A 17,401-nucleotide genomic window follows, 5' to 3' on the forward strand; every position below is an offset into this window, starting at 1 on the left:
GAGGCCAGCCTGGTCTACAAGAGCTAGTTCCAGGACAGGCACCAAAGCTACAGAGAAACCCTGTCTCGGGGAAAAAAAAAAAAAAAAAAGCTTACTGAGGACCATCCCAGTTAAACTAAAGGAGAAGATGAAATTCTTGAACAGTTTGGATGAGAAGCAGAGAGGCTGGCCTGCCCACCAGACTCCAAGGACCTGGAAGCTGAGGCTCATTCTTAGCTTGCCTGGGGAGGAGGCGGGGTCAGTTTCCCTGGTGCTAATAAACTAACACTCCAGCCAGCTAAGGTGGCCTGCAACGCAAGGCTCCCAGGAGAGACAGTAAGTATTTTGAATCTTAGTTCTTTTTTAATGGTTAATCCTACTTAACTCAAGTATGTACTACTGACTATTTTCTAAGTCAAGGTACTTAGAAGGATTGGGGTTCAGATTTATTTGATCAAATTCATAAACATTCATGCAAAGCGAAGTCTACTAAATTTTAGAAGTTAGGTTAGTGAATTCAGGTCAATTTGCATACCAAAAGACTGGGTGAGTTTAAAGCATCCAATTCGGTGGGTGTTAGGATTTCAGAGCCAGGAAACCATTGCTGCCGCAGTCTGATTTTCAAGGGTGATGCCCAGGTTTCTGGTCCCCAAATGAATTCATGGATTCTGATGCAAATTACATGAGGGTTTTAATATACAAACTCGAGTTTCGACCACACCTCCAGCACACCAACATAGTGAGTGAGGGAAGAGCAGCCCGAGTCCAGGGAAGGGAAGAACTTTTAAAGGGGAAACAGCGTTATCAGGGGACTCATGTCCTGTCTTGGGATTGGGTAAGGAAGGCATAGGATAAGGGAGAGCCTGAAACCACTGGTCAGATTTTGGGTACAAAAACCCGAACAAAGGGCCATTAATAACATCTTCAAGGGCAGGATGCCTCCTAGGAACATCTGGACCCCATTAAATTTTATGACCCTGCTCCCTGACTTTTTAATTGGCTACTTTCAGGGTATCTGTTCAAATTCCTGCTATCGCTGCATATTTCTGGGGCTGAGATCAGCCCCCACTCATTATATGACTTAAGATGAAGCCCCTTCTTTAAATCCGAGTTTGCAAAGTAGGGCCCTCACACAAGGAGTCCGCCACCCTACCCCCACATGAAATCCTGTGCTTTGCTGGCACTCACTGCTCACACCCACCTACCCCGAACTGGTCCTAGGCTGCTATTGATTTACAGTTGACTCCAGAGATTTGCCAGCGCCCATGGAAGCATTTTATTTTTTAATTTTAGTTAATTTTGTATATATGTATGTCTGTGTATTTGTGCACGTGTGTGAAGCAAAGGGCAGCGCTGGGTGTCTTCCTCTCCACATGATCCTTTTGCTCCGGGGTCTTCACTGAACTTCTGGTCATCTGTTCTTATTCACAGGCAGGAAGCAGAGAAGGGCTGAGGAGCAGGATGTGCATCCACCTTTGATGTAAACTCACTGCCCCAGTTGAGCGAACCAGACACCTGAAAATCTGCTAGCTAGGGACTCACAGACCAACAGCCTCAGCAGGGAGCCCGGAGCTCTCTGTGAGCATCTTTTTTTGTGTCCGGCCATCACCAGTTTTCTTTACCATCACCTTTAAACCACAGGGTAAGTGACAGCAGAGTGGACAAGGCTGGTGACATTTTAATAATAAAATAAAAACAGTTTTCCCTTCATAAGTCCCCTAAACTAAAAATCAGTGGCCCCTAGGGGATTGTAGATTACAGTGTGAGCACAGGTGTTTCATGGCAAAGGATTTTGTGTGTGTGCATGTCTGTGTGAGTGTGAGGGAGGAGATCTGTGTGTGTGTGTGTGGATGTGTGGATATGTGTGAGGAAAGATGTGTGTGGATGTGTGCATGTGTATGAGTGTGTGGGAGGAGAGCTGTGTGTGCATGTGTGGATATGTGTGAGTGTGTGGGAGGAGAGCTGTGTGTGTATGTGTGGATATGTGTGAGTGTGTGGGAGGAGAGCTGTGTGTACATGTGTGGATATGTATGAGTGTGTGGGAGGAGAGCTGTGTTGTTTGCATGTGTGGGGCGTGTATGAGTGTGTGGGAGGTGAGCTGTGTGTATGTGCACGTGAGCATGTGGGAGGAGAGGTGTGCGTGGTGTGTGCTTGTGTGTGTAGAGTTCAGAGGACAACTTTGGGTCCTGGTTCTCACATCCTCCCGTCTTCTGTTTGAGATAGGGTCTCTCATTGACTGGAACATCACCACATAGTTCAGACCACCTGAGAATGGAGCCTTGGAGACCCTCCTAATTCTTCTTCCCATGCTGGGATCACAATCATGAGCCACCATGCCCAGCTTTTTATGTGGGTGCTGGGGACCTGAACTTAGGTTCTCATTCTTGAGAGCCTCTCCCCAGACACCTCAGGGTATACCCTTCATACCTGTTTTTAGCTGTTTTATTTGTGTGTTGGCAAGCTGTACTCCTCGTGTGGTGCGGCAATAGCTTTTACTTTCTGTGGAACACTTATGCTGGATCCAGTCATCCAGTCCAAATTATTTATGCATATTGTCGCTGTCCCCATAGCATTTCTGGATGCTTCCACACTAGAAAGACAAGATGCAGACCTCCACAACTGTTGCAGGATATTATTTTAACGTGTGTTACTTTCGTTTATGCTGCATTTGTTAAACTCTGTGAAGCTGTGATTCTTTGTCTGTTTAAAACACCTGACGCTCTAATAAAGAACTGAATGACCAATAGCAAGGCAGAAGAAGAAGGTGAGGGGGGCTGGCAGGCAAAGAACTGAGGAAGAAGAGGAGCCATGAGAACAAGGGGAGAGGACATCAGGGGCCAGCCACCCAGCTACACAGCAAGTCACAAGAAAGAATTAAAGAAAGGCACACAGGAATAGAGAAAGATAAAAGCCCAGAAGCAAAAGGTAGATGGGTTAATTTGAGAAAAGCTGGCAAGAAACAAGCCAAGCTAAGGCTGGCTTGACTAAGAATAAGCCTCTGTGTGTAACTTATTTGGGAGCTCAGAGGTGGGACCCTCAAAAAGCCAAAAGAGTAAAACATCACATAACACACAACCAACTCAAGGTAGCATAAAACTGAGAGAGCTCTGAAGTAGGAGTAGGAAGTCACCCTGGAAGATGGGTGGAGCGCACACTGTAAAGTGCCAGAGATAATTCTGGGTACAGTGGAGGCCATCAGTAGTTTTGGGGTTACAGAATGGTGGATCTTATCCACAGTTGCTGCTGTCCACTGTTACTAAGAGTTAGGTACCCACACAGCAGAACACACAACACACACACACACACACACACACACACACAAGTTTATATATGCAAATCCACAAAACAGGAAAGCAGAAACCTGTTTCTGAGGCAGAAATCCAGGGAGCCCTTGCTAGGGGGGAATGGCTGTATGGGATCCCTTAAATGGCCTGTATCTCAGGCAGATTCTGACATGGAATTGTCGAAAATGTCAGACATGACAAAGCTCCATCAGGCCGTGGCAGCAGGCGACTACAATTCAGTGAAGAAGATTTTGAAGAAAGGTCTCTGTGACCCAAACTACAAGGATGTGGACTGGAGTGACAGGACGCCACTCCACTGGGCGGCGATCAGAGGTGAGTAGACAGTGCCTCTGCAGACCCTTTCCTCCTAGTTCACCCTCACGAGGCGCTCAGTCTGTGTCAGAGGGTAAGGCGTACATTTCTTTAGTGCTAGATGGAGCAGTCCGACCCTGGCATTAACCCGTAGTAGTGAAAGCACCTGGATCCTGTTATTTAGTGTTGGGGGGAACTCATTTTTCTATATTATGGGGGCAGTAAGGCTGTACTGGAGTTCTTTGATGTGGAGTTAGTTAACGTGTACCATGATGAGACTGTAAATATGCTCTCAATTAGTCCTCTGTCATCATGACTTCATGAATGGAGTGTCATGAAGATCGATCCATCCCCACTCCCTCCCAGCACATCCCAGTTATACGACAGGAAGTTAGTGACAAAGCTTGGTCTTTGCAAATTGGGGCTGGACAGATGGCTCAGCAGTTAGGAGTGTTCGCTGCTCTTGTAAGGACCAAGTTTGCTTCCTAGCACCCACACCCGCCTCGAACTCCAACTGCAGGAGAACCAACAGCTTCTGCCTTTAGGGAGCCTACACACATGTGCATGAGAACAAGGACATACAAGCACACACATAAATTCAAATAAACTAAATTCTTTTACGAAAAGTCTTTAGTGTCGGGCAGTGGTGGTGCACACCTTTAATCCCAGCACTTGGGAGGCAGAGACAAGTGGATCTCTGAGTTCAAAGCCAGTCTGATCTACAGAGTGAGTTCCAGGACAGACTCCAAAGCTACACAGAGAAACCCTGTCTCGACCCTTTCCCCCCCCCCAAAAGGAAAGTCTTTAGAAATAAACATCACAAAATGATGTTAAGCAAAGCAGTACTATAGGCAACTTTGGTTCCAATTATTTGCCTTTCTTGTGGGGAGGGGGAATAGGCAGAAAGTAAGACCAACTGCAAACAACTTTGCAAAAAATCTATGTAGGGAGCATTGGTAACGATACCAGTTGACCACTGAGGGAACACCTGTGTGCTGGGCATTGTGCTGGGTGTTTCACGTCTGGGAATTTGTTTGTCCTCCTCAAGGATTCAGTGAGATTAATGGTACAGTCCTGATCTGCAAATGAAGGCACTGAGCATTGGTTTTCTTATCCAAGGTTTTACTTATTAGTGAATCTGTCTGATTAGAAAACCTGTGTTCTTGAACTGTGTCGGCTGTATTCTAAAGGTGCTCAAATTACTAATTGTAATGAATTTTGCTAGTATGTGTTTGTACATGATGTGTATAGGTAGGGGTGTGTGTGGATATGGGTGTGTGAGATGGTGTGGAGGTCATATGGAGGTTAGAGGACAATTTTCAGGAGTTGCTTTTCTTCAACATTATATAACCTCTGGCTCAGGTCATCAGGTTTGAATGATAAGCTATCTCATTAACACAAGTCTTAACGTATTTTTTATTTAAAAAATTAAATTAATTTCTTTTTAATGCTTAATAATATTTTTTATTATTTAACTATATTTTGATCATATTATTCCTCTTCCCCAAGTCCTGCCATATCTTTCCTCCTTCCTCCTCTAATCCCAGCTCTTGGGTGGCAAAGGCAAACTAATCTGAGTTAAAGGTCTGTAGAGAGAGTTCTAGGACAGCCAGGGCTACACAGAGAAACCCTGTCTCGAAAAACCAAACAAACAAAACCAATACAACAATAATTCCCAAAACCAAGAAAGCAAATACAACCACACCCAAAAAGAAAAATTAAGAACAACAAACTGTAAACAAATAAAAGTATACGTGTGCGTGCATGCACGCACGCGTGTGCACATGCACATACATACACTTATGGAGTCCATTATATGTTGGTCAACTACTGAATACAAAGCCTGTCCTGGAGTGGTTGATATACCCAGCATCATTCTTTTGGAGAAAACAGACTTTTCTCTTCCCCATAGTATACCTTATTAATTTGTGACACTTATTAACTTTTTTTCTAGATCCCTGGGCTATCTACTCTCAGGTTCTTGGGCACCCAGGCAGTGTCTGGTTTGGGCTCATTCTCATGGTGTGGGCTTTAAGTCAAATCAGATATTGGTTGGTTACTCCCACAAGCTTTGTGCCACCGTTGCCTTAGCTTATCTTTCAGACAGGACACCATTGTAGATCACGGGTTTGTGGCTGCCTTGGTGTTCGGGTCTCTCTTTTGAGAACATGTAGAACACCTTCCTGTACCAAAGGACATAGGGATGAAGGCTCTGTGTAGGCACTGGCTCCATGTCTCCATCTTTAATGAGTTGTGTAGGTGCTGACTTTACCAATGGGGCCTTGCTGTCAGTTTGCGGAGAGCAACCTATAGTCTTGGTAATAGCCTGGATTGTTTGGGGATTCCTGTGGACCCCCCTTTGACCAACAACTCAATTAGATTAACCCAATACTGGTACTAAAAGCTTTGTCTGGTGATGAGATGGCCAATTAGAACTTTAACCCCCCCTTCATTATTTAGCAATTTCATTGAGATCATCGTCATAGATGTATTTATTTTAGAAAATTTCTACCATATTTAGGTTTTCATATGCGGTAGTTTAAATGAAAATAGCCCCATGGGCTGGCTCATAGGGAGAGGCACTGTTAGGAGTTGTGGTGTTGGAATAGGTATTTGTTGGAGGAAGTGGGTTACTGATGGGGAGCTTTAAAGTCTCAGGAGCTTAAGCCAGGCCTGGTGACTCAATCCTTTCCTGCTGCCTGTGGGTCTCTCAGCTCCCTCACCAGTGACATGTCTGCCTGCATGCCACCACAATTCCCACCATGATTATAAAGGACTAAACCTCTGAACTGTAAGCTAGACCCAACTAAATGGTTGTTGGTTTTTTTTTAAGAGTGGATCATGCTGTGGTCACATTATTGGTGTGGTCATGGTATCTCTTCGTAGCAATAACACCCAAACCAAGACACCATTCTACCTCTTAAGTGCCCCTTAATTTTAGCTCTCTCTCACTGTTTTCCTCCCACAACCCTTTCTCCTCTGCCCTCCCCACTTGTTCCTCCTATTCTAGCCCCCTCCATATCCATCCATCTATAACTGTCTAGTTTATTTCCCGTTCCTAATGAGAGCTAGCTGTTCCCTTTCGTCCCTTACTCTATAGCCAACCCCTGTGGTTCTATGGATTGTAGCTTGGCTATCACTAACTTCATAACTGATTACCACGTATAACTGAATATATGCCACATTCATCTTTGTGAGTCTGGGATCTCGCACTCGGGATGATTTTCTTCTAGTTCCATCCATTAGCCAGAACATTCCATGATGTCATCTTTTAACAGCTGGGTAACATTCCATTGTGTAAATGGAATGTTTCTTTTATCCATTCTTCTGTTGAGGGACATTTAGGTTGTTTCTGATGTTTGGCTATTTATGAATGGAGCAGAAAATTCAAGACCCATTTGGGGTATAGACTAAGTTCAAGGCCAGTCTCGGCAACTTACCTTACTCTCTCTCAAAATAAAAAGGAAGGAGGGTTCTAAGGACTATACCTCAGGATAGAGACCTTGTATATGGCATGTGGGGACCTATTCAATCCCAGAAAAAATGTACAAAATAAATAATTAAAACAAACAAAGAATCTATTGTAGCTGTAGAAGCAGTGAGGTTTGCTAATGCGTAGATAGGAAGGACTCAAGTAAGACCTGGGATAGTAGACAGAAGGAAGGACTGTTCTAGAAAGAATACAGGAAGTTCTTAGAGGGCTCAGGTCTCCGTGGAAGGAGGATGGGAAACTATCTCCCAGGAAGAAGGATAAAAAGGAAGGGGTATGTTGATAACACGGCAGAGGTACCTCAAAGGCCCGCCTCCTCCTGCATCTGTACTGTAGGCTGCTCCTGGTCTCAGGCCACGGAGGACATTTGTATCTTAACTCCACATCCTTTCTCCACGGCGTGTCTAAGGCCAAATGGAGGTGCTACATCTCCTGATACAATATGGAGCCAGGCCCTGCTTGGTAACCGACGTGGGCTGGACCGCAGCTCACTTTGCGGCTGAGTCCGGCCATCTGAACGTCCTCAAGACTCTGCACGCACTGCCCGCTGCCATTGATGCTGCCGACTTCTTCGGAGATACACCCAAGAGGATCGCGCAGATCTATGGACAGAAAGCCTGTGTGGACTTCCTGGAGAAGTGAGTACTGAAAACGAAACAAAGAGATATAACCCAGTGGTTCTCAACCTTCCTAATGCTTTGATCCTTTAATACAGTTCCTCATGTTGTGGTGACTCCCAACCATAAAATTCTTCATTACTACTTCATAACTGTAACTTTGCAACTATTATAAACTGTAATATAAATATCTGATATGCAGGATACATGACCCCAAAAGAGTCATGATCTACAGCTTGAGAAACACTGGACCGATTGACCGGAATCATAATTTTTTAGATTTTATGTGTATGAGTATTTTGCCTGGATGTATGTATGTGCACTGTGTGAAGCTAAAAGTGGGTGCCAGATCCCCTGGAACTGGAGCTACCAACTGCTGTAAGCAGCCATATGGGCTTCTAGAGGCACTGCTTTTAACAGGACGAGTTATCTTTTTAGTCCCTATAATAAGTTTCAAAATTGATTTTATGATTTTTTTTATAAGAATGACAACTTGAAAGTGAAAAGTACATTGACTTTTTTTTGCTTTCGGTCATACAAAAATTATCTCTAATAAGGACTGGATGTTAAGTCTGGGCCACGGCCTAAGCTTCATGGCCACTCTCAGGTTTTTGAAAGGTACTGCAGCTAGCTGTGTGCTTCTGTAGAGATAAGCCAGCCTCCTGACCCTCAGTTTCTTCACACTGACAGTGCAGCAGGGGCTGCGGAGATGGTTCAGGCAGGGAGGTGCTTGCCACACAAACAAGAGGGCCTAAGATCGGATCATCAAGACCCAGGTAAAACTAGTCAAGATGGCCTCACCGGTGGCTCCAGTGTGAGTGTTCAGAGACCGAAGGATCCCAGGACAGCCAATCTAAGCAGAACTGCAAACTGTAAATGTAGTGAGATGTTCTGTATCAAAACATTGGGAGATAATTCACTTCATTGGCCTCCTGCCTCTGTATACACATGCACACACACGCACACAAACACACACAGATATCACACACACACACACACACACATGCACACACCATGAGGCAAATGAATCTAGACTTCTGTTTCTTAACACCTGTCTCCATTCATGTACGACTCCCCTGGCATGACTAGACCTTGTCAAACATTTATTCATTTATTTATTAATAAGCAGCTGAATATAATTGAGGGCTAATTCTGTTCTCTGCAGTTATAGCCCTGAGAGGAATGGAAATGAGATGTATGAATCTATAATTTGGGTCAATAAGGGATTCATACAAGGAGACGTTGGATAGCCTGGTCTGGCCATGGTCGCATGGGAAGGAGATGATTTGGACAGAAGCCCTAGAAGTAAAGCCAGTTTGTGGTAGAGAACAGTGACAGGGGGCTGTCTCCTGTGAGCTTCAAATGTGTTACTGTCAAAATGTTAAATTAGCAAAGGGTGGTGGCTTAGGCCTACGGTGGCAGCTGCTCAAGGGGCTGAGCCACAGAAATTGCCAATGTGGGGCCTGCCTGACCTAGCATCCCCAGCCGTATATGGATCTCTTGATTAAACCGGGTTTCAGCACCAGATCTATAAAGTGAGGACAGGAATACTCCAAGGTATGGTTGGAGAGAAGGTTTTCATTGTGGATCTGAGGGAGAGTATCGCCAGAGGCTTTCCAATGCAAAGGAATTGACTAAACATGGCCAGGAGAATGGACTGGGCCATGAGACAAAAGTAAGAGAGAAAGAGAGGGGAGAGGAACAGTAAAGAGGAGAGAGGTTCAAGAGGACCAAGAGCCAGGAGTGGGCCAAGAGACAACACGGCTAGAATTGCAGGCTGTATAGGAATGAGAAACTGGGTGAAAGGATGCCCTTGAGCTGGAGACATTTAGGGTAGGGGTGGGATGAGAAGGGCTGAGAAGCTCCAGAACGCCAGCATGGACTTTGTAACAAGTATTTATAATGTTGAGAGAGCCTGGAGACCATGCTGTTTGGTATGCTAACCACAGTTAGCCATTTGTCCCAGTTTGGTTTTTTGTTTGTTTATTTTTTGTTTTGTTTTTCTTGGGGGAGGGGGCTGCCATTTCTGCACTCTCTACTCCTAGGCTTTGACTCTTTACTCTTGGGCTTCACATAAATATCCAGAAACAAGTAAGTGAGCGTTGGCAGGGAACTAGAGACATCTGCTTCTATCTAAGGCCACCTCAGCTGTCTCTGAGGCATCAGGAAGGAGCACGCTTTTTAACAGCTCCCCATGCTTGTACTTCAGGGTCTTACAAATCCCCACATCAGCTCACTCTGGCCTTCCCATCTTTCTGTGTCATGGTGTTCCTCCAGCTAGAGCAGTGGTTCTTACCCTTCCTAATGCTGTGGCCTGTAAATGCTGCTCCTCATGTTGTGGTGACCCAACCATAAGATTATTTTTGTTGCTACTTCATAACAGTAATTTTCCTACATTATGAATTGGAATGTAGATATCTTAAGTCTTAGGCAACCCCTATGAAAGGGTTGTTCAGCCCCTCAAGGGGTCACAACCCACAGATTGAGAACCACTGATCTAAAATCTTCATATCTTTTATGTTATTCTTTACTTAGTCTTCACTTCCTCCTGTATTGTTCGTTGCTTCTACCCCTTCCCCCCTCCTTTTTGGTCTGTGAACACGTTTAAGTAGGCATTATTAAACAATTTAACTTCTCCCCTAGGGCCCTGAACTACTCCCGAGTTCATCTATGGAACCGGTCCTCCTTCCTCATCTCTCGCTCCCCCTTTGGAGATCTTCCCCATCTTTGTATGGGTACATTTCTCATACAAGTAACCATAAAGGTCCTGTTGCTAATACAATGTTCCCTTCTCCATTCGTAATCTTTCATGAATTTCCCTTCTTCCCTCCCTCCCTCCCTCCTTCCCTCCCTCCCTCCCCTTCCCTTCTTTTTTCCTCCCTCAGCTCTCCTTCCTCCCTCCCTCCTTTCTTCCCTTCTTTTCTCCTTCCTTAACTCCCCTTTCTCCCTCCCTCCCTCTTTTCCATCCTCCCTCCCTCCCTTCCCCTCCCTCCCTTTCATCCTTCCTCCCTTCCTTCCCCTCCCTCCCTCCTTCCCTCCCTCTCTTCCTTCCCCTCCCTCCCTTCCATCCTCCCTCCCTCCCTTCTCTCCCTTCCATCTTGTCACAGCCTCACTCAGCTTGGTGTCCCTTTCCCAGGGGCTAGTATTAGAGCCAGGCACCATCATGCCCAGGTTCTCGGTATTTATCCTTATGTGCCTTTCAAATGCTAGAATTCCCCAGAGTCTTATCCTTGACTTTCTATGGATTTTTTTTTTTCTGAGCAATCTTACCCCATCCTTAGTGACCAGATGCACACGACATTTGGTCCAGCAGAACGAAAATGCAGCAGGCACTGCTGTGGGCATCAGGCAGGCAATGCTGAGCAGACAAAAACGTCAGCTGCAGCCGGGCGGTGGTGGCGCATGCCTGTAATCCCAGCACTCGGGAGGCAGAGGCAGGCGGATCTCTGTGAGTTCGAGACCAGCCTGGTCTACAAGAGCTAGTTCCAGGACAGGTTCCAAAACCACAGAGAAACCCTGTCTCAAAAAAACAAACAAACAAAAAAAAAAGTCAGCTGCATTATTTGTGAATCCCATATTCTCATCATTTCCCACCAGAAACTTCCTCCCCTTCCGATGTTAGAGGAGTTAGAGGGAAGAATTCAGGATGTAGGTATACTTAGTCTGGTCCTGCAAATACAGCGGAGCCCTGGCAGAGGGAGGAGAGAGAAAGCCTGCTGGGCTGGGTGCAGCTACCATATTGGAAATGTGCATAGGTAGAGTGTGCTTGAGAAGAAGGAGAGGGAGTGTGGAGGGAGGAGTGCCCTGACCGACAGGGTGATCACAGTCAGGACTTGTAGGCTAAAGCGGGTGGGCAGAGGACCATAGCTGCACAAGAAGCCAATGCTGAACTCATCATGGGATCCATGAGCTGAAACACATGGACTAGCAAAGTTGATCACACTATAGAGGATATGGCAGTGTGTATCCTATAGTGGGATTAGAGGGTTAGTGGGATTAGACAAGACCACTGGGTTCCTTCACAGTTCACACTGTGAGAAGGTGTGCGCTTAGGTTATTTTTACTTACTTTACCTAAACATACAGTCTTTGCAATTAACATTTTTCTTCTTGCACTTCCAATTTACTTGATTGATTGATTGATTGATTGATTGATTGATTGATGATTGATTGAGACGGGGTTTAACTCTGAAGCCCAGACTGGCTTGGAACTCACTGTACAACAGAAGCTGGCCTTGAACCTGCAGCAATCCTGCTGCCTCATTCTCCTGGGTGCTGGAATTGCACATGTGCTGTTGGGAGCAGTGAGACCCCAGATCCTGAATTTCTTGTAAACAACTTGTTTTCCCCTGATCTGAGTGCCTACAGCTGCTCTGAGCACGAGACCTTCAGGAGTTCCTGTTGGCAGGAGAGTGGTTTCTGGTGGGTTTGGCTGGGGCGTGGCTATCTCTAGATAATTTGTCCCTGAACACAATAAAGGGAGCATTCTTGGGGAATTCAAGGACGACCCGTGTCTCCGTCTGTCTGTTTGTTTGTGTATTTTAACCTCCAGCCCCCTTGCCCGAAGCTCATGAACTGGGTAATAGTGCACCGAACGCAGACAAAGGGGGCACGGTGGGCGGCAACATGCCAACCTACACTTTAAAATTTCAAACAACGAACATGTATGTCTTGCTTTTATAGTTGGAAAAATAGAATTAAAAGGAACAGCTTTCCCATGTTGTGAAGACTGTTCTGGAAATGTGGGCACTTTAACAGTGAGCAGCCCCTCCTCCCAGCTGTCTTTAAGTCGGAGATTTATCACACTCAGGCTGTACCAACCTTTTCCATCTTCAGGTAGTTCCTCTGGGGTCTGAGACCCAAGCTTTAGAAGGTTTAGAATGTAGAGTGTGCACTTGGACATATGTGAACTTGGCCTCCTTGCGTCTCAATTAGACCATGAATGGAATGACCTGCTCTGTGTGTAGTGCTCAGGAAGAAGGGTCAGTGTCAACCCTAGCTGGGTTCCTTCTCCCACACTCATAGGCTGTTCTCTTTGTAGGGCAGAACCAGAATGCCGGGACCACCGCCAGAGAGGGCTGTTGCTCGATGAACAGGACCCAGACTGGGACCTCAAGAAAAGGGAGCTAGAGCTGTCTCTTCCCGCCCCAGATCCAAACACCAACAAAAAGAATAAGAAAATCCGAGGCTCCACCAAGCTCAGCCATTCCAAGGCCTGGAGGTTATGAGAAGGGAAGCCTGGGGACAGACTCAGGCAGACCTAGGACCCAGCACGGAGCCAGAGTTGTTGCTAGGCTTCTTCATCTTGACGGGATTTGACTCAGTCACCCTTACCCAGGCTTCTACAGAAAGTCACAGCGAACCATTCAGTTGGAAAGTCTTTCCGCAGTGTTCTATCAGAGCCAATGTCTCGGTGCCAACCCAGAAGTTTGACCCTGAGTGGACCTGACAGCCAACAGCTGCTTGCATTTCGTTTTAGTGGAGTTTCAGCATGCCCCGCCCCTCACCTTCCGACACATCCCACATAGTTACAGAATGTTCAAGATCAAAGAAAGAGCTCTTCCAATGTAATTGATTAGTCTAGGGCAGAATAAAAAAAGTGAAATTAAAAACAAAACAAAACAAAACAAAACTTTTTAAAACTTCCCAATATGATGAATTCAATCCATGAATAAAATTATTTTTGGTCACAAAGACTAAGTAAAAGCAAACGCTCTCACAATGTTTAGCATTTCTTTCTTTCTTTCTTTGTGGGAGCCCACAGTGCCAGCATTGGCAAATTTTCCTATCATCCACCCACCTAGGAGCAATGGTATGTGCATGCGATGGACCCACTCGGGGTGAGACAACTGGAAAGCCTGGCATGAAGGGACTCTGCCCCACCTAACCGAGCGTTGGCAGAAAATGACGAAACATGGCTTTGTTGGTCTAGTTTTCCAGTTGTAGATTTTACAAAAGTTAGACCAGGTATTTTCAAGAAAAGTATAGCATCTATCAAAGTTTTCAAGACAGCACAAGAAAAGTTAATTGCCTTGTTATCAGCTTTTAATATTGATTTGCTGAAATATGTCAGATGTTTTAATGCCAGTAAAGATACTATTACAATTAATTTTACTATCTACTTTTTATTTTTAATTGTTTCTAAGTATGAAATTATATGGTGTGTTACACGCCATTGGGTTTTAACTCCAGGTTCTTTGTGAGTAGTGCTATGAGGACTCAGTGCCCTTCTCCCCAGAGAGTGATGAGTAACCAGACCAAGCAAGAGAATTGTCTTTATAATGGTTCTTTACTAGCAACTTCAATATCCAATGCATCCATGGGGTTTACAATCTTAACATACAAACAATTCAATATCACAATTATCAATCCTACTAATCCTAATACGTAAAAGCAATTTCTAACTTCCATTTGACATATCAATTATCTATAAAACACTTTGTAACCTCAAAACAACTTATCAATGAACATTTCCTAATCTTATCAATTATCCATAAAATATCTCTTAACATTTCACCCACTAAACACACGCATAACATTTCACACACCAAACATACATATTAACACATCTATGTTCTCCTCTTAACATTCACACACACATTAAATAGCATCATACAACCTGATATTCTTTTGTAGTCCTGAAAAGGACTTTTGGGTTTCTTCAGGCTGGATGCCTGATTGCACTCCCCTTAGTCTGTATTTGGGAGATAAGGCATTCGATGTCCTGGTCTTAGGCTGGTACTGGGTGCTGGATCAACTCTTGACCGAGTAGCCTGTGGTCTGGTGCTAGGAATGCAGGGCCTTTGGACTCTGCTTTTGGGTGACCAAGTCTCGGGAGACAAGGCTTTAGCTCTCGGGTAGCGAGGCTCTGCTTTTGGGATGACAGAGTCTCGGGAGACAAGGCTTTTGTAGGATCTGCTATGAGGCTTCAACAGTGTACCAGGGCCATCTTGATGGTGAGACGACTGTCTTTCTTTTGCTTCTCTTTTATATATACGTTAGTGAAAGCCCCCCCCCCCCCATGACCCACGTGCCTACATACTATGTTAAACTCTGCTGAAAATTTAGCTGGGCCCCGGGGCTCAGAGGATGCTAAAAATGGATATCTATGGGTTGCAGACTCACTGACTAGGCTAAGGAGAGGGATACTCCACCCCCAAGGCATTCTATCTAAATGCTCAACTTGCTGCAGAGTGCTATATCTAGCTTTGTGGTTTTTCGGGACTAAGGAGAAGGAATACTCTATCCCCCAAGATATCCTATCTAAACTGTCAACTCACTGCAGGGTGTTTTATCTGTCTATGGTTTTTTGGGGAAATTCGAGAATAGACATGGGGCCATTCCCAGGATGAGCTAAGCCCACCTATTTGAGAGCCAATGAAATGCTTGTACTATACTATCCTCTTATGTAATCATTTTTCCCTATAAATATGGTTGTTTGAGTTTGCCCGGGGTGTGCAGTTGGCGTAAGCTACTGTTGCACCCACAGGCGCCTGTGTAATCAATAAAGACACCTCTTGCTGATTGCATCTGTTGGCCTGAATTATTGAGACTGGGGGATTTCTTCCACCACCCTTGAAAACAAGGGTCTTTCATTTATAAACAACTTGTTTACTTGATTTCCAATAGCCAGGTGTCCTAGGCTATCGATATCCACTGGGCACAGAGGGATGAGGTCCCTCTCATGTCCATGTTTCTGGTAAACATGTTTACTCCAAGTCTGTATCCACTGGGCACAGAAGGATGAGGCCCCTCTTGTGTCTTACTGAAAAACATGTTTACCTTAAAATGACAAGGGTCTTTTTCCTACATGTTTTTCTTAACATTTTCTCTTAGTAATTTTCTACACCACACACAAGAAGAAATGCTTTTACACTATACCAAGTTGCACTCGTTCTTATTCTATAAATTTCCTGCTCCATCTACACTACAGATTTCCCTCTTTATTCATTCAGAAGGATCTGTTTCCATGTTCATTACAATGGTGTGTGGGTTTTTTTTTGCATTTATCACATTATTTTGGGGGGAGCATTACACATGCCAGTGTGTGTGTATGTGTGTGTGTGTGTGTGTGTGTGTGTGTGTGTGTGTGTGCTCTTGGGTGCCAGAGAACAACTTGTGGGAGTCCATTGTCTCTCTCCATTCTCCATCATCTGGGTCCTGGGAATTGTGGGGGCCAGCCATGATAAGCTAAGTCTGGGCAGGTCACCCCAAAAAAGCTCTTTACTTCCAACCATTATTAATATTCTTTTTTAAAAAATGCTGCAAGATCCCTGGCGACAGTAGGCAGCAGAAATGCTGTAAGTCCCAAATGGTGGTAGTGGGCCATGTGGTGGGAGGTAGCAGGCCCTGGGAGCAGCCAGTCCCGGGCAGAGATGGCTGCCAGTCCCCGAGCAGTGGCTGGTCTCAGGCAGGGAGACACATGGTGGGCAGGCAGGAGACAGAGACATGGATAGACACAACATGAAGAGTGAGGTTGAATATTTATTTGGGGGGTTATGAAGGTGGAAGGGAGAAGGGGGGCAGAGAGAGAGGGGGGGGCAAAAGAGACAGAGAAGGGGGAAGCAGAGAAGTGGGGAGAGAGGCAGAGGCGAAGCTGCCTCTCTGAGAGGAAGACAGGAAAGAGAGCAAGAGAGTGAGCTCAGGCCGGATTAGCCTGCCTCAGCTCAGCAGATGGGGGAGGGAGTGGGCGTGGCTTGTCTCTAAAAGAAACACTATCACTCTGGCCATCAGTGAATTTAAATGGAGTCTGGCGTCTCAATAGTTTACCCTGAGACAATACCTGGCTGCAAGACCGAGATTGCCCGACCCCCACCCAAGAGCAGACCATTCAAAGGAAATGCCTGGCATTGTAAGAGCTGTAGATAGAGACACCTCCCCAGCGAACCTCAACAGGACACCCCTAGACAAATGTTAGCCAATCAGGGGCCCTAAACCTCAGATACCCCCTCACTCCCACCTCTACTACTATAAAAACCCTTTCTAATTGAGCTCGGGGCTCTCCCGATATTCCAGTATGTTGGACACACAGAGAGACCAAGTTTGCAAACTTTATTAAAATAAAGGCTCTTTAATTTTACATACTGGACTCTTGGTTTCCTTTGATGGCTTTTGTGGGGACCCCATGGATTTGGGTATAAAAGGAATCAAACTCAGTGGTCAGGTTTGGTGGCAACTCAGGCTTGACCCATGGGTCTACCCCTTCTCTCAGGGTTCATCTTGAGAACAGTTTCTGGCCAGACATCTTGTTGCAATTTCTGGCTAAACATCCTGTTTATTCCGGTGGTTAACTACAGGGCCATTGTTTACTCCATTTTGGGTTTGGTAATTTCCCACCTGCGTGAGAGGAATTCCATTGTGTAGCGGCTAGGTATGTTGTTCCTAAACTCGAATAAACAGCACGAACTGTACCTTATAGAGTAATGCAGGCGTTACACACATCACCAACTCTGCCTTACTTTTTAAAGCTTATTGACATGTTTTTACGGCCCAACAAACCTCTCCACCAACAGCAATAATCCAAATCAGAACAAATCAAACCAAATTAGAAAAAGCCCAGGTTTAATGGATGCCAACGCTCCCAGGGGGCCTTCCAGGCTCCCCAGGGATGGAGGCAGAAAGGAAGACTGAAAATCCACAGAGTGGGGGAAGGAGAACCATAAATAGCCTGTGGTCATAGTCTTGACCCTCTCTGGGGAGGGGTCACTGTTTGGCAGGCTT

At 45.3% G+C, this 17,401-nt stretch overlaps 1 protein-coding gene across 3 annotated transcripts; it reads left to right on the forward strand.

The window, feature by feature from the left end:
- Nucleotides 1-278: 278 nt before the first annotated feature.
- Ankrd66 (ankyrin repeat domain 66) lies at nucleotides 279-15,204 on the forward strand. 3 transcript variants are annotated; one of them, XM_050119393.1, is made up of 5 exons: nucleotides 290-315; nucleotides 1,411-1,621; nucleotides 3,422-3,596; nucleotides 7,475-7,703; nucleotides 12,723-15,204. In XM_050119393.1, the coding sequence occupies exons 3-5, from the start codon at nucleotides 3,434-3,436 to the stop codon at nucleotides 12,907-12,909; spliced, it is 579 nt and encodes a 192-aa protein (XP_049975350.1). In that variant the 5' UTR covers nucleotides 290-315; nucleotides 1,411-1,621; nucleotides 3,422-3,433; the 3' UTR covers nucleotides 12,910-15,204. The 3 variants fall into 3 exon arrangements, with proteins under 3 accessions (XP_049975352.1, XP_049975350.1, XP_049975351.1); XM_050119394.1 differs by having other exon boundaries at nucleotides 3,426-3,596; XM_050119395.1 differs by lacking the exon at nucleotides 1,411-1,621 and having other exon boundaries at nucleotides 279-315.
- Nucleotides 15,205-17,401: the final 2,197 nt, after the last annotated feature.

This window comes from Alexandromys fortis, unplaced genomic scaffold (assembly GCF_014885135.2).
Source record: "Alexandromys fortis isolate MF-2015 unplaced genomic scaffold, M_Fortis_MF-2015_v1.1 scaffold_145, whole genome shotgun sequence".
Lineage (NCBI taxonomy): Eukaryota > Metazoa > Chordata > Mammalia > Rodentia > Cricetidae > Alexandromys > Alexandromys fortis.